General features: G+C 38.3%; 1 protein-coding gene across 2 annotated transcripts in view; it reads right to left on the bottom strand.

Moving 5' to 3' along the window:
- Window positions 1–7048: 7048 nt before the first annotated feature.
- VSIG1 (V-set and immunoglobulin domain containing 1) overlaps window positions 7049–23484 on the bottom strand; it is a 32187-nt gene continuing 15751 nt past the window's right edge. The window contains exons 3-8 of one of the 2 annotated variants that reach the window (XM_016127597.2): window positions 22873–22980; window positions 17543–17741; window positions 12045–12200; window positions 11541–11660; window positions 8545–8692; window positions 7049–7971 (exon numbers count right to left, since the gene is read on the bottom strand). In XM_016127597.2, coding sequence (XP_015983083.2) covers window positions 7632–7971; window positions 8545–8692; window positions 11541–11660; window positions 12045–12200; window positions 17543–17741; window positions 22873–22980 — 1071 coding nt within the window. In that variant the 3' untranslated portion in view covers window positions 7049–7631. The remainder of the gene's footprint in view (window positions 7972–8544; window positions 8693–11540; window positions 11661–12044; window positions 12201–17542; window positions 17742–22872; window positions 22981–23484) is intronic. The other variant, XM_016127598.2, reaches the window with a different exon arrangement.

Raw genomic sequence — 23484 nt, 5'->3', positions numbered from 1 at the left:
GGGAAACAACCAACACTGAAACCTAGCTTTCCTATGCCTTGATGCATTTTCTTTTTGCCTCTACTCAAAAACAGTGAACCAAATGGCAGGTATTGTAGCATTTTGATAATAGCCTGTTATTTGCAATACTCCCCCTGCCCCCAACCCTGTGCTTTTCTTTACATTGGTGGGGTTTTTTTTTTCCTTGTGTTTCTTGTCCTTTGTGGGGAGAGGGGGTGGTTTCCTGGAACGTTCATTATCATCTCTGAATTCTTCGTTTGTTTTTTAAACCAAAGCTTCAAAAACAAGTGGTATTATTGAGCCTTTATTGATTGGTTAGAACCTTTTCTGAGATCTGTTTTCCAGCAGAGACATTGCAAAATAACCTTTTATTACTAAAACTTGGGTTTGTTTCATTGAAATTAATAGTTTGGTGCAGTCGAAAGCACATTACACTGGGAATTGAAGAATTTGGGGTTTAGTTTTGACTTTGTATAATCTCAGGCAGAATATTTTACCTCTCCACTCAGGGATTCTCTGGGAATTGGATGGGTATATATTAGGAATGGCCCAGCTATTCAAATTACATTTAGCCCTTCCTGTCTCCCCCACCACGAATGTGATTCCGAATTATCTCCACTTCCACCCCATCATTGTCAGGAGTGAGCCCTTGTGTGTGTTATCGCCCTCAGCTGCACTGAGACTAGAATAGGTTGAGTACCCTTGGTCTTGAAACTCCCTTCCAGCTCTTCTATCTCTTCTTACTGAAAGCTCATCAAACATGAGTTATACATAGGCCAGTGTAAGAGCTGCAAATATTAACTTAGCATACAATATTGGAGAGAAGGGGAGGTCACTTGGTACTCAAGGCCACAGGAGATATCGATATGCATGATTTCTTAGCCTTTGGTCAAAAATTACTATGGCTTAGTCCCTTTTCATCATAGATCACTGTAATTTGGAATCTCTCTCCAGTGCAGCACAGGGAAGGGAAGTCCAGTCTTCCTTTCAGTCAATAGACTACTGTTATAAACATGCAAGAATTTGTCATAGTAAAGCCAACTCTGCTCACCATTGTATTGTCAGCCATAGTACCTGGTTTATAGTAGCGATTCAATAAAGGGGTGGCTGAATAAACAGATGATTTGGGAAAAATAAGGACCTATGGCCAAAAACTGTTCTGTTGAATTTGGCATAGCCTAGTTGCTAAATGCAAAAACAAACTAGGGAAAACATGGCAGAGTGAGAGATGTCCCCAGATCTCTCCCCTTGAAACAACAATAAGCTGAACATCTAAAACTGAACAAAATACACCCAAACTGCATATCAGCACATCTGAGCATGGGATCTGCGCATAAGACCTACCACAGGTCAGAACCCCAGGTGTCAGGGAGTGGACTGGGACAAATAAAGAAGCTGCCTCTGGCAGCCTCTGGAGCTCCTTGCAGGAGGAGGGGGAGAGGTGAAGGTGCAGCGACTTCACTGATCAGCCTGTGTGGAAGTGTCGGGACTTTTCTACGCAGCCTGCAGCAGGGCACAGTCATTGGGGCAGAAAGCAGAGAGGCAGAACTGGACAGCAGAGAAACGACAATTGATTTTTATTGTCCTAGTTGCAAAACCGAGGTTGAGCCACAGCCACAAACTCCCAGCCCAGAGGGCCCCTTCCCGCATACTCTCTGAGACTTTTCACCAGGGGAATCTGAGTAAACACTACCAAAACTTGCTAACACTGACAGGGACTGAAACAGAGTAGCAAGTGTGATTAAAATCTACAAGAAAAGACGTTAGGCTCTTTATAAAGCAGGATACAAAAGGCTTAGATGCCACCTACTTGAAACCAAAAGAAAAGCACCTTCCTTGCAGCAGGCTAAAGAGAGACCTTTATATAATAAATCTTTCTGGATAAACAACATAATACACTTCCACTAATGCCCAGGCAGAGAAATAGTCCATTAAACACCATGAACAACCAAGGTGACAAGGCATCTCAGAAAGAAAGAGAAAAATCTCCAGAAAATAAACTTATAGACATAGAAATATGCAACTTAGTGACAGAGAATTCAGGATAGTACTTCTGAAAAAACTAGATGAGAGATAAAACAACTCAAATCGACATTTCAGAAATTGCAAAAACAAACAAAAAAACAGCTAGATGACCAGAACAAGGAGATTGAAACCCGCAAAAAGAACCAAATGGAACTAATGGAGATTTAAAAAAATGCAAAAGTTGAAAAATGAAATAGCAAGCTTGGGAAATAGAGTCGACCAAATGGAGGAAAGAATCAGTGATATCAAAGACAGAAATATAGAAATAAATCAGAAAGGAAGAGAGAAACACAGAAGAATGAAAAATAATGAAAGAGAAATACAAGAACTAGCTGATACCATCAGGAGAGGAAACAAGAATAATGGGCATTACCTAAGGTGAGGAAAAGAAGCAAGGACTAGACAGCATTTTCAGACAAATAGTGAATGAGAATTTCCCAAATCTAAGGAATGAACTGGAACTTGAAATTCAAGAAGTCAACAGAACACCCAATTATCTCAACTGAAAAAAAAGGCCTTCAGCAAGACACATTGTATTAAAGTTATCAAAAATCAATAACAAAGACAGAATTCTCGGGGCAGCCAGGGAGAAGAAAATGGTAACATACAAATTAAAACCCATTAGATTATTATCAGACTTCTCAGCACAGACCTTACAAGCCAGAAAGGAATGGAATCAGATATTTAAACTATTAAACGAAAGGACCTACCAGCCTAGAATAATGTATCCAGCTAAGCTCTCCTTTAGATATGAAGTAGAAATTAAGACCTTTTCAGACACACAAAAATTTAGGGAATTCTCCACTACAAGGTCTGAACTACCGGCAATTCTGAAAGGGGTTAGCTCACCTAAAACAAAATGACAACAACAAAAAATACATAATTAGGAGTAAAGTGACTATCAAGCAAATAGAAGCAGAGGAATGCAATCTTTGCAAGAACAGGGCATTATAAGCTTAAGTAATAATAAGAGAATTGCTATAACAAGGTAGTAATGAACATTCGGCACACATAGAAACAAATTGAGACAACGATGACTGAAAAGGGGAGGATTCGAAGCTCCAAATTTGCAAAGGGGAAGGAGATAAGGCATACACACAGAAGAAAATGGACAACTGTTTATATATAACTATCTTTTTCATATTTGTAATGGTAACCACACACCATAGAGTCAGAACTGAAGTATATAACATAAGAGAAGAAGAATCAGAGGCAAAACCCACAAAAGCCAACCAAAATAGTAGGGGAACTAAATACCCCACTGTCGGATATGGACAGATCATCCAAACAGAAAATCAATAAGGAAATAACATCCTTAAATAGCACTTTAGACCAACTGGACATAATTGACATTTACAGAGCCTTCCATCCCAAAACAGCTGCTTATATGTTCTTCTCTAGTGCACATGGAACATTCCCAAGAATTGACCACATATTGGGACACAGAAATAACCTCAACAAATATAAAAGGGTTGAAATATACCAACTATATTCTCTGATCATAATGCTTTGAAACTAGAATCAACTGCAAAAAGAAATCAGGAAGAACCACAAATACATGGAGATTAAACAACATGCTATTGAAGAATAACTGAGTCAGAGAAGAAATAAAAAGAGAGATCAAGAGATACATAGAAATGAATGATAATGATAGTACATCAAATCAAAACTTTTGGGACAATGCAAACGCAGTCATAAGAGGAAAGTTCATATCATTACAAACCAAGAATGAGCCCAAATAAACAACCTAACGCTTCATGTTAAAAAAACTAGAAAAGGAAGAACAAATGAAGCCTAAAGTCAGCAGAAGGAAAGAAATAGTCAAAATTAGAGCAGAAATAAATGAAATTGCAAACCAAAAAAAAAAAAAAAAAAGAAAGAAAGAAAGAAAAAGAAAAAAGAAATGCAACAAAGAGCATGTTCTTTGAGAAGGCTAATAAAATTGACAAACCCCTGGCTAGATTCACTAAAGAAAAAGGAAAAAGGACACAAATACACAAAATCAGGGATGAAAGAGGGAAAATTATGACAGACACTGCAGAAATACAAAGGATCATACAAGAACACTGTGAAAGAGTATATAATGCCAAATTTAAAATGAAGAAGAAATGGACCAGTACTTAGAAAAATACAACCTTCTTAGACTGAATCAAGAAGATCTGAAAAATCTAAATAGACTAATCAGCAGTATGGAAATTGAAACAATCTTTAAAAACCTACCAAAAAGTAAAAGTTCAGGACCAGATGGTTTCACCAGTGAATTCTACCAAACATTCAGATTTAATACCTATTCTCCTCAAACTCTTTCAAATAATTGAAAAGGAGGCAAAACTTTCCAACTCATTTTATGAGGCCAATATTACCCTGATACCAAAACCTTGTAATAATAACACAGAGAAAAAGAAAACTACAGACCAATATCTCTCATGAACACAGATGCAAAAATCCTAAATAAGATACTAGTGAACCAAATACAGCAACATATTCAAAAGATTATGCACCACGATTAAATGGGCTTCATCCCAGGGGTACAGGGATGGTTCAACAAATCGATTAATGTGATACAATACATAAACGAATTAAAAAATAATCATATGATCATATTGATAGATGCAGAAAAAGCCTTTGACAAGATACGGCATCCATTTACGATGAAAACACTTAACAAAATCAGTATAGAAGGAAAGCATGTTAACATAATAAAGGCCATATATGACAAACCCTCAGCCAACTTTACACTTAATGGTGAAATACTAAAAACCTTCCCTCTAAGATCAGGAACAAAGTGAGGCTGTCCACTATCGCCACTCTTATTCAATATAACATTGGAGGTCCTAGCGAGTGCAATCAGACAAGAGAAAGATGTAAAAGACATCCAAAAAGGAAATAAAGAAGTCAAACTGTCACTATTTGCTGATGACATGATTCTCTATGTAGAAAACCGTAAAGACTCTACAAGAACACTACTAGAAACAATAAGCAAATGCAGTAAAGTCTCTGGATACAAAATCAATGTTCAAAAATCCATAACATTCAACAATAATGAAGTATCAGAAAAAGAAGTGGAAAAATAATTCCTTTTGCAATTGCAACAAAAAGAATAAAATACCTAGGAATAAATTTAACAAATATGTGAAGGACTGATACAATGAAAACTACAAGACCTTATTAAAAGAAATTAAAGAAGACACAAAGAAATGGAAAGATATTCTGTGTTCTTGGATTGGTAGAATCAACATAGTTAAAATGACCATCTTACCTAAAGCATTATATAGATTTGATGCAGATTTGTATGGAAGCACAAAAGACCCCAAATTGCCAAAGCCATCCTGAGAAAAAAGAATGAGGCTGGAGGCATCACTCTGCCTGACTTCAAATTGTACTACAGAGCAACAATAATCAAAACGGTATGGTATTGGCAGGAAAATAGACACATGGACCAGTGGAACAGAATCAAAAGTCTAGAAGTAAATCCATATTTATACGGGCAAATAATTTTCGACCAAAAAAACCCCAAAAACATACAGTGGAGAAAGGAAAGCCTCTTCAATAAATGGTGCTGGAAAAATTGGAAGGCCACGTGTAAAAGAATGAAATTAGATTGTTGTCTATCACCACACGCCGAAATTAATTCAAAATGGATTAAGGACCTGAATATAAGATCTGAAACAATAAAATACATAGAGAAAAACATAGGAACTAAACTCAAAGACCTTGGACTTAAAGAGAATTTTATGAATTTGACCTGAAAGGCAAGGGACATAAAAGCAAAAATAAATGAATTGGTCTACATCAAACTATAAAGCTTCTGCTCAGCAAAAGAAATTGCCAACAAGGTAAAGAGACCACCATCTGGGTGGGGAAATATATTTGCAAGCAATGCCTCTGATAAGGGCCTAATATACAAAATATACAAAGAACTCATATGACTCAGTAACACCCACAACGAAAAATAAATGATCTAATCAATAAATGGGCAGAGGACCTGAACAGACAATTATCTGTAGATGACATACAAATGGCCTACAAACATATGAAAATCTGCTCAACATCACTAGCTATTAGGGAAATGCAAATCAAAACCACAAGGAGATACCATCTCACACCTGTTAGAATAGCTATAATGAACAAAAAAGTAATAAATGTTGGAGAGGATGTAGAGAAAAAGGAACCCTCATACACTGCTGGTGGGACTGCAAATTGGTACAGCCACTATGGAAAACAGTATGGAGGTTCCTCAAAAAACTAAGAATTGCTCTACCATATGATCCAGCAATCCTACTACTGGGTATTTACCCCAAAGACTTGAAAACCCATACCCAAAAAGATATTTGCACATTGATGTTCCAGGGTGTTGGTGGAATCGCACAAAGGGGTATAGGAAACATTTTTGAGTGATAGAAATGCTCTAGATTGTTGTGGTTTTGTGTGTGTATACATCTTTCAAAACTCATCAATTTGTACACTTGAAATAGGTGCAGTTTATTGTATATGAAGTAAATGCCAATAAAGATGGTTATAAAAGATTTACCTTAGGATCATTAAAATAAGATTTTATTGAATGAATATTATTTATTGAACCTTAAAATAAGATTTAAAATTTGATTGATTACACAAATGAAACATTCTACCTGTAAATTTCTTCAAGGTGGGATGTAGGTGAAATGTGATCAATGGAAGAGTTTTTTAATAGGTGAAGAAGAGGTGATATCAGTGCATTTTAGTTAATATTTGACATTTATACAAGAATGATATCTCTTTTTTAATGTGGAATACCCCAACAGTAAAACAAATTAATTAGTTCAGATTATCTAAAATTGATCTTAAGTGTTTAGAGAGTTTCCTAGTCTGGCCCTTCCAAAGCGGATAGCATGAGACACAGTGATAACAAAATAGCTTATGCAAAGCCAAATTGTATATCACCTGTGATATCAACATTTTGTATTCACTGAATAAAAATTGTATTTGGAATCGTTTACCTGTACATTATTGCGCATTGAAAATTGGATTAAAATGTTGCTATATTCAGATATCGAATAGCAGGGTGGTTCCTTAGGAAATCCAATATGATAAATGAAGTATTAATTTTAAGATCTAGCTTTAAATGCTATGCATCAATCAATATGTATCCTTTACGTAATCTCCTCCAGAATCTTTTAGAATTTTTTTTTCCAATCTATGAGACAATGCTAGTGAATTCTTTTCTTAGTAGCCAATATGGAAATAGGAAGCCCTGAACTAATCCTAGAAATAATATTGAATCCAATTAACGCCACCTTGTCATGTGTGCACATGGAATGTAACAAAGAGTAGCTAAAAATAAAGAAATATATTTTTCCAAAATACTACACAGGTGTTGTGAGAATTCTTTCAACTGAGTTAAAAATCACTTGCCTTATTAGTTATGCTTACATGTTAGTGCAATTGTAAGTACTCTATACTGGTAATGCGGGAACCCTTGCATTGATTTGTTTATTTTGGATTGATGGTAGGAGATCCTTATTAGACTAGGGTTGTTCAGAATGGAGCGAGGTTAGGTCAACTGAATTCTAAATGCCAGTAATGGGTTCCTTAGTGATGATGAACACTGTGCTTAGGCTACCAGCCTATGGCTTATTCACTTGTTTTTCGTCACCACACAAGGGCTCAGCTACAATCCCAGGCTCTGGCTCTGGCTCAGGCTCCAGCTCCATCTCTGGCTCCAACTTGGGTTCTGGATCCAGCTCAATCTCCATCCCAGGTACCTGGACAAGCTCAGGTCTTGGGGCAACCCCCTGTGCAGGCTCCAAGGCAGGCTCAGGCTTGGGGATAGGCTCGTGATCTGGCCCCCAGATGGTGTCAGAATCAGTCTCATGGAAGGAAGGTGGCAGAGTTGATTCTAGTTGGATAACGTCCTCAGATGGCATCGTCTCAAACTCCGTACCTTGGTTTACCTTTGTCATTGGTCTGCAGGAAGAATGCCCAGGGAAGACTAAATTAAGGTTCGACATTTCACATAGAGTCATAGGCTCTGCAGCTTCAGTGACCAGGTCCCAGTCTGTTCAAGACTTCTGTGATTTGTGATATTCTGTCTCACTGTCAGACTATGTGTCTCCATTTGGGTACAGAAAGGTTATGTCTCAACATATTATGAGAATTCAAGAGAGAAAAAATGGTATTTAAAAGATGAGAAAACTTCTATCAGTAAGAAAGTTTCTAAAGATTTAATAAAGTATTTGAGGGCCAAATCCATGTCTCAGGTGCATCTAGACAAGTATATTAATATGACAAAATATTTTTTTCTTAGACCTAAAAGGGTGGTAGTGGTGGTTAAATGAGTTGGCGTAAAGTGCTTAGAGTCTGGCACACCGCGCTCAGTAAACCGTAGCCATCATCTTTCTTTTATAAAAGCAGTGAGGGTGAGCAGAAAGATATCTCCAATATCCTATACTAAAAGGATTGCTTAGGAAGAGCGTACTGAAAAGAGATATGCCTGTGAAATGTCCGTATTCTAGTAAAGACAACAAAATAAGGTCTTACTCGAGTTCTGCAGTGGTTTTAGAATTTCTCTTCCTTCTCTTCCCCTTTGTCTTTGCCTTGCTCCTTGCGAAGCACACCACAGAAGTGACAATGGCAGCACCCACCAGGGTACCGACCAAAGCCCCAACAATGATTCCAACTTCTGGATCTGGAGGATATAAGCAGCTGGTTAGTAAAGTGGAACATATGTCTGCTTCATACATGTGCATTTGTGACCAGTGAGGACTATTTGGGGCATTCATATAGAGGGAAAGAGACTTGTACAGGCTGGGAGCATGGAAAAACCTTGAACTCTGTCAGTTAGACTCATAGTGGTGGAAGAAAGATGCCTGGCTCAACTATGTAGCTTACCCATTCACATTTATTTATACACATACACTAACAAATATATGCCAACGTGTGGGAGGCGGGGTCTCTTTAAAAATGGGGTTTAGAAAAGTGAGTCTTCAGTGTACATTTGCTTGGTCGCTGAGAAAGACACCATGGAGCTGCAATCTGGTAACTAGAGAAGTGACCTGTTACAGGCAGGGACATTTTACCAGGCTTTCCCAAATGTAGGTGAAGTAGGTGCCTAAAAACCTCTCCCACAAATCCCATGTTCACCAAGGAGCTTCATGCATACTGGCCATTGGAAAGGGATATATCCATTTTCATAAACAAGTGTCTAGATCAGTGTATGGAGAATCTTAATGAGTGTGAGACAATCCACCTGAGCACCAGACCTTAAAGTACTGAGATATTGTCCTCAAGAGGTTATGTTTGGGTTCCAGGTAGGCCCATCCCCTTTTGTCTTCCTTCAAATAAAGATGAATGTTTGATATTTTGAGACAAAAAGACTAATTGAATTACCTGATTATGCCTGTAACTATTTATGATTAAAAGGATGCATGTGCATAACTTAGAAAGTCAAACAGTTCTGCTAGACTTCTAACAAGAAAACAGAGGTCCCCCCTTTCTGAGTTCCATTTACTAGAGGCAACCGTTCTTAAGTCTTTTTGTTTTTTAATCTTTTGGAATTTGCCCCCCTTATTTCCATGATGCTTGTTCTGATACCTCCTGCCTTTTCTAATTTTTGTCATGTTCTATTGACAAGTTGTAGTTAAATCCAAGTTTGCAGTATTATGACTATGTAAATATTGTTCACAGCTGCAGGACGTGGTGTATATTATGATCTTATACAACATTTAAAATTTTTCCTTGAGGATAGTAAGTACCTCATTTTTAAAAATGCATTTTGAAAAACGTATTATCACTAATCACCAACTCTGCAGCAAACCTGTTAAACTCCTCTTAATAGATTCAGACACATCAGATAATCTATAGGTTTCTTTCCCCCACCCCTCGAAGACATCCCTTCTGAAATCCTCCATCTTCCTCCCCCAGCATGGATTGGATGCACTTCTAAGCCTGCTGCTCTACTACCATCCTTCAAACAACTTTCACCTGTACTCCTGTTTTATAGATAAAGAAACAGGCTTTCTAAGTCTCTTCAAGATCCAGTCCAAATAGCATTTCATTGGTAAAGCCAGTCCTGGTTCTATAAGCATAATTGATTGTTTCTTCTTTAGTATCCTATATACTACCCTGTGCAGACCTCTACTATAGCATTTAACATATTTTACTGTTTTTTTTGTCCCTCTATCTAAACTGTAAGATCCTTGTTTGTAAGACATATATCTTATCAATTTCTATATCTTTATCACCTGGGACAGTCCCTGGCTTATAGTAGATATTCAGTGAATATTTTGGGAAGGTAGGGAGACAGGAAGAAAGGAAAGAAAGAAGCCAAATGCCAACATCATTGGAGAGAGAATTCAAAGGAAGCAAGGCTCAAGTGCAAGTCCTAAGAGCCTCTACATCTGCAGTGCGATTGTACATCTGGAAAGGTAAAAAGGGTTTGACAATGATCTAGAGAAAAACAACAGAAATGATCAAGGGACCAGGGACACAATAGGAATACAGAAAAGGAAAGATCAAAAAGGTGAGATTTCTTCACTTTGACTGGAAAATAGCTGAAAATTAAATGAAAATGAATGAGCAACCTGGATCTGGAAAATGTTGGATTCAGCACAAATACAAGGAAGAAAGCTTCATAGGAGAGCAATAATCCAGTGGAATGGGCCACCCTGGATAAGGTACATATTAAAACCACAGTTTCAAAATGAGTTAGAAAACATTAATAGATGACATTATCCTGTTATTAAGTGATTTTTAAGAGGTGTTGCAAGATATCCCTTGTGAGAGCTTGCCCCTAACTGGCCCAATTTGACAATCCCAGGACCTCAAGTCTATGCTTAGTAACTAAGTGCCTTTAAACTGGAAGGTTGAGATTTAGAAGCATCCTGGCACAGCCAGTCACTAACTGGATGACCTTGGACAAGTCACTCACTGCCCTGAACTTCGGTTTCCTTTTAAGTAAAATGAGGCTAACAATATATTCTGCCTCCTAGACAGGGTGGTTGGAAGATTGAGTGAGGTAGTGCTCTCAGCACATGGCTGAGTGCCTGACACATAATTTGTGCTCCACAGATATTAGCTGCTGTGACTGCAGGTGCGAGTGTTCTTTTTGCTATTATTATTAGAGGCAGATCTTAGCAAATTAGTTAAGAATTGGAAATTTTGTGAGCTCTGTGTTAGACATAGATTGCTACAGTTTCACCTGGATTTACCAACAGCATAACAAGGAAAGTTCAGCCTGGTACTATCAATGAGGCTGTTGTTTTATTTATCAAATAGTAATACCTACTCTCGAGATTTCGTGAGGATTAAATAAATACATTTTTGTAAACTATTTAAGGTAGTGTGTTGTACATATCAACTATCATGTAAGCATTAGATATTAGGATGGTAATTCATCATATCAACCTATAAATCAAGCACCGAAATCTTCAGAGAAGCAGGAAATATTTACCAGGGATGTTAATTACTTTACTTGGTCAGCAGGCCCAGGATATTTGACTTAAGGAGGAACTGTTAAAGTTGTGTGGTCAACTCACGTGAAGCAGTTAGATCAATTTCACAGGAACTATTGCCAAGGTTGTTGATCGCAGTGCACTGATAATAACCTTCTTCAAAATTGGTCAGATTTCCAATAACCAAAGTACCAGTGACTGGGTCTGTCAAAACCAGGATATAGACATTTGAAATATTTTATGTAGGTACAGATTATGTTGGCGTAGCAGATCATTCAATTCCTACCCACTTCTTCATATCAACCTCCCTTTCTTGAGATGTCCAGGGTCCAATTAGATCCCTGGTGACTATTCCAAAGGTAGCCCACCTAGGACCATGCCATTCTCTCCAAAACCAGGCTTGACTTTTAGAAGTTGGGGTTAAGACCAGATGACAATCATCTTGTTAGGAGATAGACATTCTTTTTACATTTCCTTCCCAGGAAAATAGAAGATTAAATTGTAGAGATGAGCAGTAGGCCACACATATATGTTGTCAGCTATCACACACACCAGGCCTTGGCAGCAGCTGCCGAGGGCTATACCTACCGAATCTTCCTTTCACTGGAATGATGTCTCTTCCTTCAAGTTTATACCAGTGATACACAGGGGAAGGTGTTCCAAGCACCGAAAGGCAAGAAAGAGATATAGGACGGCCAGTTTCTGGTATTCCTTGAATGCTGCAAAAGGGCTTAGAAGGTTTGACTGTAAAGCAATGATAAAAAGTAAAAATCTTATAGGATGAATGACAGTCTGTAACAATTGCAGTCACTTCCTCATTTTCATTTTGTTTCTGTGTGCTTTTTTTTTATCTTAAAAACTTATTTTGGCAGTTTTCTGTTTATACCACTAGATGGAAGTAGAGCACTTCATATGCAAGGACCTTTCAGTCACCAAGCCTTTAACATTCTTATAGTGTTTCTTCTGTCTGCCTCCTCCCCAGAATCATATCCATGAATTTCCACATTGTGTCTTAAAATATGGCTTTTCAAAAAAACAATCAAATGTAAGCAAACACTAAACAATTGGGAGTATAGTTTATACTCTTGAAGCACAGTTTTAAAGGAGAATACTCTGAGATAGATTGTTATTTTTCTTTTTTTAAAAAATGCTGTATCGTGTCATGTTTTTTTTTTTTTTACTTCTCCTTTATGAGTCATTTTTGCCATTTATTCTTCTGGGGGTTGACACACAATGGTTGAAGGGTTTCAATTTGCCTTTGTCACTCATTGATAGGGGAAGCCCTTTGGGGGGTAGGGTATGCTACAGAGTGGTGAAATCATCATTCATTTTTCACTTTTTCACTCCATAAGTAAACACTTTGAATACCTTCTATGTGCCTGGCACTTGACTGGGGCACCAGAAATTAAAAAGTAATTGCGACACAGTTCTGAAGTAGGGTGTAGGGAGTGGTGAAAGAGGAGACAATAGCTTGGAGGGCTTTGTATTTCATGTATTTTATACTGAAAGCAGGAGGACCATAGAAGGAATTTAAGTAAGGGAGGTATGATGACTATTTTAATATTTTACCTGGATTACTCTGGCTCTGGGGATGCCTGAACCAAGGGAGAGGAGGAGACAGATTCAAGAAGTACTAACAAGTCAACAGTACTTGAGATCTAACTGGATATGGGACATGAGGAAGATGATGGAGTTGGTGATGGGAACATGAGCTTGCCATCATCCTCTGAGATAAAGAATACAGGAGGAGGAGCAGAGTTTTGGGGAAAGAGTGAGGAGGAGGAAGAGGCACAGTTGAGGTCAGTTTGCGACACAGCATTTTAGCTGCTTGTGAAACACCTCAGTAAAGAAGTCTTGCAAGAAAGTGAGAATCTGAGTCTCCTTATTCAATCTTACTGCTCATAGCTTTTTTTAACCACAGTCTGACAGAAAGATAAGGATCTGAACATCAATACTTTAGACTCACCTTCCTTGTCTTAATTTGGGTTAAAAACCCTCCAAGGCATTGATTCTCTAACTTAGACCAGTTAGACCTTAAATGCTCTGGATTGCCCAGCTCTCCAACTCTTACTTGGGAGGTAGCAGTTAATAACAGAGCTCTGAATCCACACAGAATACTGGCTCTGCAACTTTACCCTGGATGTGTTTAGCTAAGTAACCTAATTTAGCCAAACCTCATTTGACCCATCTGCAAAATGTGAACAAGAGATTGTCTCATCTCTAGCAAATCCAAATATATTGTATTTATATAAATAAAATCATGTCTACGGAGCCTACACATGGATTTGCTGTTGGCTACGAACAGGACTAATTTCTGCTGCCACATTTTATAGCTTGCTACTAAAGTTAATTTCCCCATCTTTGATTCTAACCTACTGTACACATGAGCAAGAAAAGGGATGAATATAACTGGAGTTCTTCAAAACACTTCATCATCCCTATCTTTTAAACAGGTGTCTTTTAATTAGAATAAGTATTTCTCTTTATCTCTTCATTCTCTCTTTCTTATCACTAATTTTCTCAGCTGGGAAAAACTTGTTCGATTTGCCTACCCTAAACAAAGCTATTTAACTGAAAGTCACTAGATTTAGATATAGCATTTTTTTAAACATGGTGATTTTATAGCCTTTACAGCAGAATAGAGCAATCTGAACAGAAAATTAAATGGGGTGTTTCATCACAAAGTCCAGCACCAGGAATTGAATTAAGTAACAGACCTGGAATGACTTGGATTCATTTCCTGAGTCTGAAATCAAACCTAGATAGGCATTTGATTGATTGATTGATTGATTGATTGATTGAACACATTTTAATCCTTTATCTAGTTAAAGTCCTCAGTAGAACTTAGATGTTTACTGTCAAAGCCATTGATCTACCATTTAGCTTTATTGCTTTCAACAAAATTGGGGTAGGAGGAAGAGGTTCACCTCAGAAAATAAATGAAAATGCTTCAGTGTGTCCTCAGACCTTCACTAAATTCATCATTTTCTTTTTGTGTGCCAAATTGCAGAAGGAAAATGATGCTCATTCCAAATGCATACAAAATAATTATTCATACTTCTGCTGGCTATTTTTCAGAGATTCATTTTCCAAGGCTGTCATACTTAATGGAAGTCTCTCAAATGAATGGTTGTCCAAACCATCTGGGCCTTTGTTCATTGCTCTTTCCTTCACCTAAATCATGTCCTGCCATTTCAGCCCCTTTTCTACCTTACACATTCTTGTATAACTTTCAACATTCAGTGAAAGAGTCATTTTCTCCAGTTTCCCCATGCAGCTTCTAGCCATTTCCCCTGTGTCTCCAAGTTCTTCTCTCCTACCTCCACTATAAGCTTTTGTTATAATATTTGCCTCAACTCACTAGACTCTGAACTTTTGGAGGGCTGGGACCATATCTTTTACATCTTTCCATCTCTATTGCCTAGCACAGTAACTGGACATGTTTTCAGGGTTTATCGAGTTAATTTATGCATGCATGAATGAATGCATGGGATCAATGTCCATCACTGGGTAACAAAATGTCCCTTAAAGATGCATTGACAGAAAAAGTGATCTTTAAAGAAATATGGACACCCCTCCCCACTACTGGCCTCCCTAACCCACTTGACTCCACCATACCCCACCCCTTAGTCAGGATAAGCATAACAGTCACCCATATGCAATGGAATCTGATAACTGTAAACAGCCTCTAAAATTTTTAGATAAAATTATCAGTCTCAAAATTTCTAGAAAGCAGTTTGTGGAATGCCTTTGTTCTTAGCTCAACTAATAAAAATATAGTTTTTGAGAATTCCCAAACAAACAAAGAAATTAACAGACCCTTCTGCCTCTTACCTTGCCTGGGTCCTGGATGCTTAAGGAAAAGTCATGACATGGTCACTGCAGGAACAATTTACCCAAAGAGTCATGGAAAAGAACAACTTGGAGAGGAAATTACCTTTGGCTTCTTATGAAAGTTGATTAGGGATTCTCTGAACTTTACATTAAAAAAAATAAAATTCCTGTCTATCTCAGGGCTATTTTCAAGCTCGGAAATAAAAAAAAAAAAACTTGGTTTCTGGTCAGAAGGACAACCCAGAGCCAGAAAGCAACAGAAAACCATTAGGGGTCTAATCCCTCAATTTCTTTGAACATTAAATCTCCAGTATATTGTTTGGTTCTCATAATAAACTTGTAAAGACAGGGAAAGAGTTACAACTCCATCTCAAAATGGTCAGACAAAGATGGACTGATTGCCTGAGGTCATCAAATGGCTGAATAAGACCTAGAACCTAGGTCTTCAGGTTCCCAGCCTGATGTGTTTGCTTCTAGACCAGACCATTTAGCTCCCATCTAAATGGCCAGTCTTCCAAACGGGAACATCAGCTCTCCTAGGAAAGGGTTTGTGTATACTTCTCGTCTTCCCTGGTACCTGAATGCTTAGCACAGGGCTCAGCAAAATAAAAACCTGTTCGAGCTACCCTGCTCTTAAAAATCATCTCTTGATAACCTTTCCCCTTTCTCCGAGTGGGTAGGTGCAATAGCAAACCTCACAGTAAATAGCTGGTACATTTTTGGCATCATCTGAGTGGCAAGCACAGACAACTCTGGACAGTTATCCCAGATGTGTACCTTGTTACCAATTGCTGCTTTTCCAGGCTACTCAACTATCAAGTCATTGGTTTGATCTAGTTTCTCCTTTCTTGTGATGGATGTACACAGCTCAAGAGAAGCAATGACTAGGTTAGCTCCATTTGGGATTACTTAGAAGTGGGAGAGCCCTTAGCTCAACTGGTTAGTTGGTGAGGGTTGACAGCCCTTTCATCCCTCTCTTCAGTATTTCTGAAGGTCTGCGGACAGAACCAGCTAGGCTGACAGATGGGAGCAAAACTCTCATTGTCCTCTTAAACAGAAGTTGAAAAGAGCCCTAGAAATCTCCAAAACTGTGAGCTCTCCAAGAGCAGAAACCATGCCTCCATCACATGCCTCATGGCTCCTGGTGCAAAGTAGGCACTCAATAAATATCACATAAATGAACCACTCTAAATTCATGTAAAGAATGGATATGACTTGCCCAATGTCACATAATGAATATTTGTATATAGATGAATTAATTTCCAACTCTGGCTTAACATATTGTGTTTTTGCCAAATATTGTTAATATTTAAGAAAATGTTTAATTCTCGACATGCAATGCTAGATTAGTTTCAGGTATACAAGATAGTGATTTGATATTTATATGCATTGTGATGTGATCACCACATTAAGTCTAGTAACCACTTATCTGTCAAAATGCCAAGTTGTTACAATATTACTGACTGTATTCCCTGTGGTTAATAAATAAGCATCTCCTTGGCTTATTATAACTCTTATTCCTCTTCATTTTTTCACCCGTCCCCCACCCTCCTCTCTGGTAACCATTAATTTGTTCTCTGTTTCCATGAAACTATTTTTGTTTTGGTCCATCAATAGATTAATGGATAAAGAAGATGTGGTGTATATATACACAATGGAATATTACTCAACAACAGAAAAGAATGAAACCTTTCTATCTGCAACAATATGGATGAAACTAGAGGGCACTATGCTAAGTGGAATAAATCAGGCAGAGAAAGACAAAAACTATATGATTTCACTTGTATGTCGAATCTAAAAAACAATCCAAATAGTATTAGCATTTTAAAAAGGGACCCTCCTGTCTTTATTCAAAAGAATGCTTTAATGGTGGGAATTGTGGCTGACTTAGGAACGGCGATAAATTGGCAGTAGGACTAACTTTAACTGGAAGTCTCCTCTGGAAAAGTTGTTAGCGATCAGTTAGTGTTCTCATTTTATCCTTCAGTGATAAGGATCCCTGGAGGTTGGGTCATCTATTGCTCTGTCATTTTGGCAGCCCTTTTGGTTTGGTATTTGTTTCAGCATGTTTTCTGAGTGATTTCTCAGTGTTGCTATATGAGTTGGGTTGGAGAGTATGTCCCTAGTTTCCCAGTAATTGAAGGAGCAGGGAGGATATTTACCCCTGCGACTTAATTGGCACCATAACTCACTGCCCTGGTTCATTCAGTGTCCTAAATTGGTCCAAGGAAAGGCATAAAAATTGTCCATACCTAACACACTGACTGTGAGGATGCCTTGATTGTTGCCATTAAAATCAGGGGGATTGTTAACATCACAGGTGTAGATGCCACTATCTGCCGGTTGCATATATAAAATAGTGATGGATGCATTATCTGGATCGTTGGACACTACAATTCGATCTTTAAATCGTCCGATGGATGCAGCTTGTCCACCTTCAGAATAATAAATCTAGGACAGAAAAAATTACAGAAATGAGGACTGGAGAGTGTTCAGGGCTAAGATAAGCTACCTTGGAGCTCCCTCTATCCCTCTTCTTTTATGAACAGCAGCATTTTCCCCCCATCAGGGAACGGGTCCCTGTAGCAAAGGTTTCTCAACTCGATGGGGCACTTTAACTTTGTCACAGCTGTGCACATCCATTACCTCACTTGTGCTCAAAGCAGCTTTATGATGTCATTGGGACAGGGAGGTATTCCTGTCTTACAGACAGTAGACAGCTTCTAAGCTTAGGTTAGGAGATCCAAGATAGTCACATGATGAGTCTACCTGGAGGCAACTCAATATATAGGACACAAAAGTCTGGTGGGAAATCCAAAACCATTATTCTTTTTTTTTCATTTTATAAGCTTTTCTTAATTTGAGTTTACTTTATTCAGTGGGACTATCTGGTATATCATAAAGTTAGAATATTTATGCTCCTTTTGTACACACATACTCCTTTATACAAGCAAACTCGTGTTCACCCTGTTAGAAGAATAACTTTTCAGAGCAGACAAGCCCCTGACAAATCATCTGCTCCCATCTCCTCATAATAGTGGCATGAGGATGAAACAAAATAATCCAGAAAAGGGCCTAGGAAGTGCTTAGTTGATGGTAGCTACTACCTTTCTCCCTACGTGGCAGGAGGCAGAACCGGAGTTATTATTTCAATAAGGGCACTCAAAGCCAGAGATATCGAATGACTCATTCACAAGAATTTTTATTATTATAATTTAGGAGACTTAAGAAAGATCTGGATTCTAGTCCCATTTCTATTAAACAATATGGATATTTAGATCATAATGGCAACTGTGGGAACAGCATGGTAAGGTGGAAACAAGCCTGGTATATAAGCGAGATAACCTGGATTTTAGCCACAGTTCTGCATCTGACTAACTGTGACAACATCAGGGGAGGTGGCTCCTGGTCATGCCTCCATGGTAACCTGCTTTGTGAAAAGAAAATTATTTAATCTTTCCAGCCTTTAGTTTCCACATCTGAATGAGGAACCAGAGCAATGTTCTCCAAAGTATGATATGTATTCCCCAAGTATAGGCACATAAGTTAATTTTAAGAGATACGTAAATGAAAACATATTAGAAAGAGACATATCTAGCATGTCAACTCTGTGACTTCATTAATTTTATTGTTTAGGATGAAACTAAGATAGATATTTTTAAAATTTTAAGAAACCAAGTCAGTGTAGAAAACAACATTAAATAATACTGCTGGTGGTACACAAACATGACAAAAATCATAAAGATATGATATGAATAACTGAAGCTTGGGAATCACTAGACTAGGTAATTCCTGAGATTTCTCCATAATGCACACAATCTATGTACACACTTAATGAGTTTTATATAAATGTGTATAATTTAAATGATTGTTATTTATAATTCAATAAATTGGTATTGCCCTGGTTCAGCATAACTAATTGATATTTTCATAAAATCTACTCAAAGAGCCTTATGGTTCATTTAATTCATCCTCCTCACTTTATAGAAGAAACTGAAGCCCAGGGAAGTAAGAAAAAAAAGAAGAAAGAAAGAAAGAAAGAAAGAAAGAAAGAAAGAAAGAAAGAAAGAAAGAAAGAAAAAAAGAAAGAGAGAAGGAAGGAAGGAAAGGAAGGAAGGAAGGAAGGAAGGAAGGAAGGAAGGAAAGAAAGAAAGAAAGAAAGAAAAAAGAAAGAAAGAAAGAAAGAAAGAAAGAAAGAAAGAAAGAAAGAAAGAAAGAAAAAGTAGAATCCAGTTCTTCTAATTCTTTGTCCAGTGCTCCTTACCTTAATAAGCTAATGAGAGAGGAAAGGTAATCAGCAAGCTAAAATATATTAGCTAGATAAATTCAAAGGCATTCTTCTTCAAGAAGAAAGCCAACACATTTTTAAACTAAGACAGAAAATATATTCTGATGGAAACTCAAAGGAAAAACATATCTAAGGAGAAAACAGTCTGTCTTTCTCCTCCAGTTCTCTAACATCTCTAACAGCTTTCTTTCCTGCCCCGAATTATCCATTTATAATTCAACTTATCCATTCACGCCTACTGAAATCACAAACTTCCCTAGGAAAAGAACTTCCACCAACTCTTCTACTCTAGTTCCTCACACTGTAGCTTATATTTTGTTCTCTCAAAAATAATACTAGAGAGTGTCAGGGAAAGGAATGGGGTTAATGAGGAAGAACAATGGGGACCTAAAAAGGGAAGGCCTATCCTTAGGGGTGCTGTGTGAGAAAGAAAGTCCACAGAGCTAGCCAGTGGCTAGACACATAAATAGAGGGGCTTTCTAGTAGAGGAAATCCACTCTGTCATACAGTCCTTATAGATTAAATAATAAAATGAATTTTCTTCCTGAAACCGCTTACCTAATCATACAAGAAGGACTGCAACTTGGTTCTATTCTCCATAAAAGAATAACTTTTAAAATCAAAGCTGAACAATGGTCAAGGCCCAGCCATGATCCTGTGAGGCTTGTACACTTTTTAAAGAAAGTATATTGTTAATTTAGAGATCAAAGCAATTGAGGTCCAGGAAAAGTCACAGATGTTCAACAAGCTACATCCTTGAGGAGGGGGTGGAGAGAGTCTGCTTTAATAAAATCCACCCAAGTGTTTCTTAAGTGGTGCTTGTTAATTTTATGCCCACTTGCTTTTTGCGGTTGTGTTAATGTCAAACTTCCCTACTTTCCCCCTCAAGGTCCTCTCTGTCTGCCCATTTGTAATGTTAGAAGCTGAATGTGGAGTCATAACAGTACATTAGTTTTAAGACCCCCTTAAAATTATTTAGCTCATGGTTTCTAAGGCCGAGGAGCCTTCAGGAGCCAGATGGATATGAGAATTATGGGAAATAGCTGGGAGGGGCTAGTAAATAGTAGTAAGATCAGAGAGAATAGTGGGGACTGTGGTGAACTGGAGAGCCAATACAAACAAGGCTTTCAAACTGTAGAAACAAACAAAATATTGGGCTAGCCAACCAATGTGCATCCATTGGCCAAATCAGGCCCATAAGCCTCCAGTTTGCAACCTTTAATTCATCTTCTTCTATTAAAGAAAAGGACACTGAGGCCCCAATACAGGAAGTGATTTTCCCAAGGACACACAATTTATAATCAGACCAGGAATCCAGACCTCCCACTTCCTGCTAAACATATTAAAATGGCACTTATAGTCTTGTCTTAGGTGAAGAAGATGATTCCTAAGCAATTTTTCACTTTCAGGGACATTTCATCCCCTACCCCAGCCTGACCCTTCTTCTGCCAATTGCCATTATTCATTGCTGTGATGCTTCTTCCCATGGCCAGTAGGTTCACCACATGATGCCTTTCATGCGTGCTAGCTGCAATAACTTTCTCCTCCTACTGTGCCAAATTCCTATCCACATGAGACGAGGAAGATGGAAGCCAGATTTGTCCAAAATATCTTTTTCCTCAGCTTCATGAGACTGCTCTCTAACTAAAGGCTGGAGCATAAATAAAAAGAGTTGACAGAATTCAGCCTGCTTTCCGTTTGAGACTAAGTTGTAGTTAATAAATGCCTTTAGCCTCTAGAGCCTATTTTGTGGGTTCTTTTTGGAGATGTGGAGGGCATGAAAGCCCATAGCATACAACCCATTCTTTCTTTTCCAGCCTCTTGCTTTGCATTGTTCATAAAGGGGCCAGCCATAGAATAGGATGAGTATAAGGTAACAATGGTCTAAAGCCTAGAATTTTCTCTGGACTGTAGTAGGGGCTAAGATTTCACACAGAAGAAATAGAACACCAAAAGGAAGACTTTCTTGCCCATAAAAAATTCCCTTCCCAACCTGTTATTTGCCTGAAATACCTATTATTTGAATTGCTTCTTTGGAGGAAGGCATAAAAGATCTCTGCTTGAGTGATTTTCTTTGTAAGAGAACGAAATAAATTACTATCAGTCCCTAACACCTTAGTATTCAGATTTAGCTAAAATACACACTTGAGAGAATGGGACACAGAATGGATAAACTTTGATGGGAAGGGGTGATAGAAAGGGAAGAATTTGGAGTATTTCTCAATGAGTGTAACACTGGCACTTTGAGCAGATAATTTTTCTTGTGTGAGTCTATCCTATGTATTGCAAAACATTTAGCATCTCTAGTTGCCACTCACTAAATGCCAGTATTGGTTCCCATTTATTATAATTAAACCAACACTTTCCTCATTTTCAGATGCCCCTGAGAAGGGGGAACACCTCCACCCTGGCAACATTTAAAAAGCATTTGATATAATGCTATCTGTAGAGGAGAAGCCAGAATGGGAGAATCTGAGCAGCTAGAAAATATGAAGACACTAGATTCTGAAAAGAAGTTGTACACATTATACATGTGTTGGGGAGATAAGGATGGCAAAGGGTTTCTTCCACTATAGATATTATAGAAGTGTAAATATCATCTAAGAGACCCATGCTTGGCAAGGTCAATGCTTGTTTTGTTCATAGGTGGCGGAGGTCTCTGTGATTTTACCAATGACTGGCTAAGTGGAAGAGGAGGCCACTGGTGTGATCAGAGGGGCAACAGAACACCTGCAACTTCCATGCTAGCCTTCCTGTCCTGGAGCCTAGAGTCTTCAGCTAAGAGTCCCTGCTGAGAGACTGATCATCAGAAGTTGCCCATGTCTTCCTGGAGGAGAGCTTTTCTAAGAGGAGGACCATACTAATGAATATCCTGGCCCTCTTGGTCAGAAGATTTGTGTGATACTACTGTAGTCACCATTCATCGAAGGAACCCCTTGGAGGGGAAAGTCAGTAAGAGATAACATCCTTCTCTGGGTATTAAGAAACACTAGGTTTTGGAGTCAACTGTTCCTTTATAACACAATGATTTGGAGGAAGGAGAAGATCAGCCTACAGCAAGAGTTGGCCATTGCCCTGTTCGAGACAATAGGGTCCTGAGCCTTTTGGAGGAGGCTGAAGAGAATTCTAGACAGACGCATGAGAAGGCAAATTCAAGACTATTGCCAGAGGTTTGTGCTGATCTGGATTGTTACCAAACTCAGACCCTCCCCTCCCACTCCCAAAGCTGGTGCCATTGCCCTAGAAACTCCAAACAATGAAGGGATCCAATGGTACACCAATAGATGTTCTTACCTGAGAGGTCCAGCTACATCTTCCCCGAGCGTCTCTTGCAATCACCATTTTTAGACACTGACTGACTGCCTTTTCCTCCATACCCTCAGTATTGAGGCACGAGCTGTGCTGTGTTTGAGCAGAAATGGGTGGATCTGAGAGCCGAATGCTACATGGTATACTGTTACATCAAACCAGGAGTTGAACTGAATTACTCAGTGATCAGTCTAATAGCACAGCAGAATCTTTTTACCATCCCCCAAATATCCCACCAGCCATTCCTAGATTATTATACCACATGTTCTACAGAATTCTGAATGCATGAAAGTGCTCAAAGAAGAAACAAATTTGAAATAGAAGCCAAATCTCATTTTGAAAAATAACATCTCAACCAAAGATATCTGAAACCTCTTTGTTGAGCAGGCTTTCTGTTCAAGGATAAAGAGCAGGAAGAGAAAGGACCTGGTAGGCAGTAGAATTGGAAGCCAATTATGGGCCAGGATTCCCTCCAAGAGACCTGTCCCAGCTGTTCAGCTATACTAAGTGTATCTTGTTGGGCTGGGTTCCCTAGTGCCCACGACCCAAAGGTATAGATGGTATAAGGATTTTGCAAAATCACGATTTTGTTAGTAG

The sequence above is a fragment of the Rousettus aegyptiacus genome, unplaced genomic scaffold, assembly GCF_014176215.1.
Source record: "Rousettus aegyptiacus isolate mRouAeg1 unplaced genomic scaffold, mRouAeg1.p scaffold_m13_p_9, whole genome shotgun sequence".
NCBI lineage: Eukaryota > Metazoa > Chordata > Mammalia > Chiroptera > Pteropodidae > Rousettus > Rousettus aegyptiacus.
The sequence above is the reverse complement of the archived record's forward strand: the minus strand, read 5'-3'. Positions and strand labels throughout refer to the sequence as shown.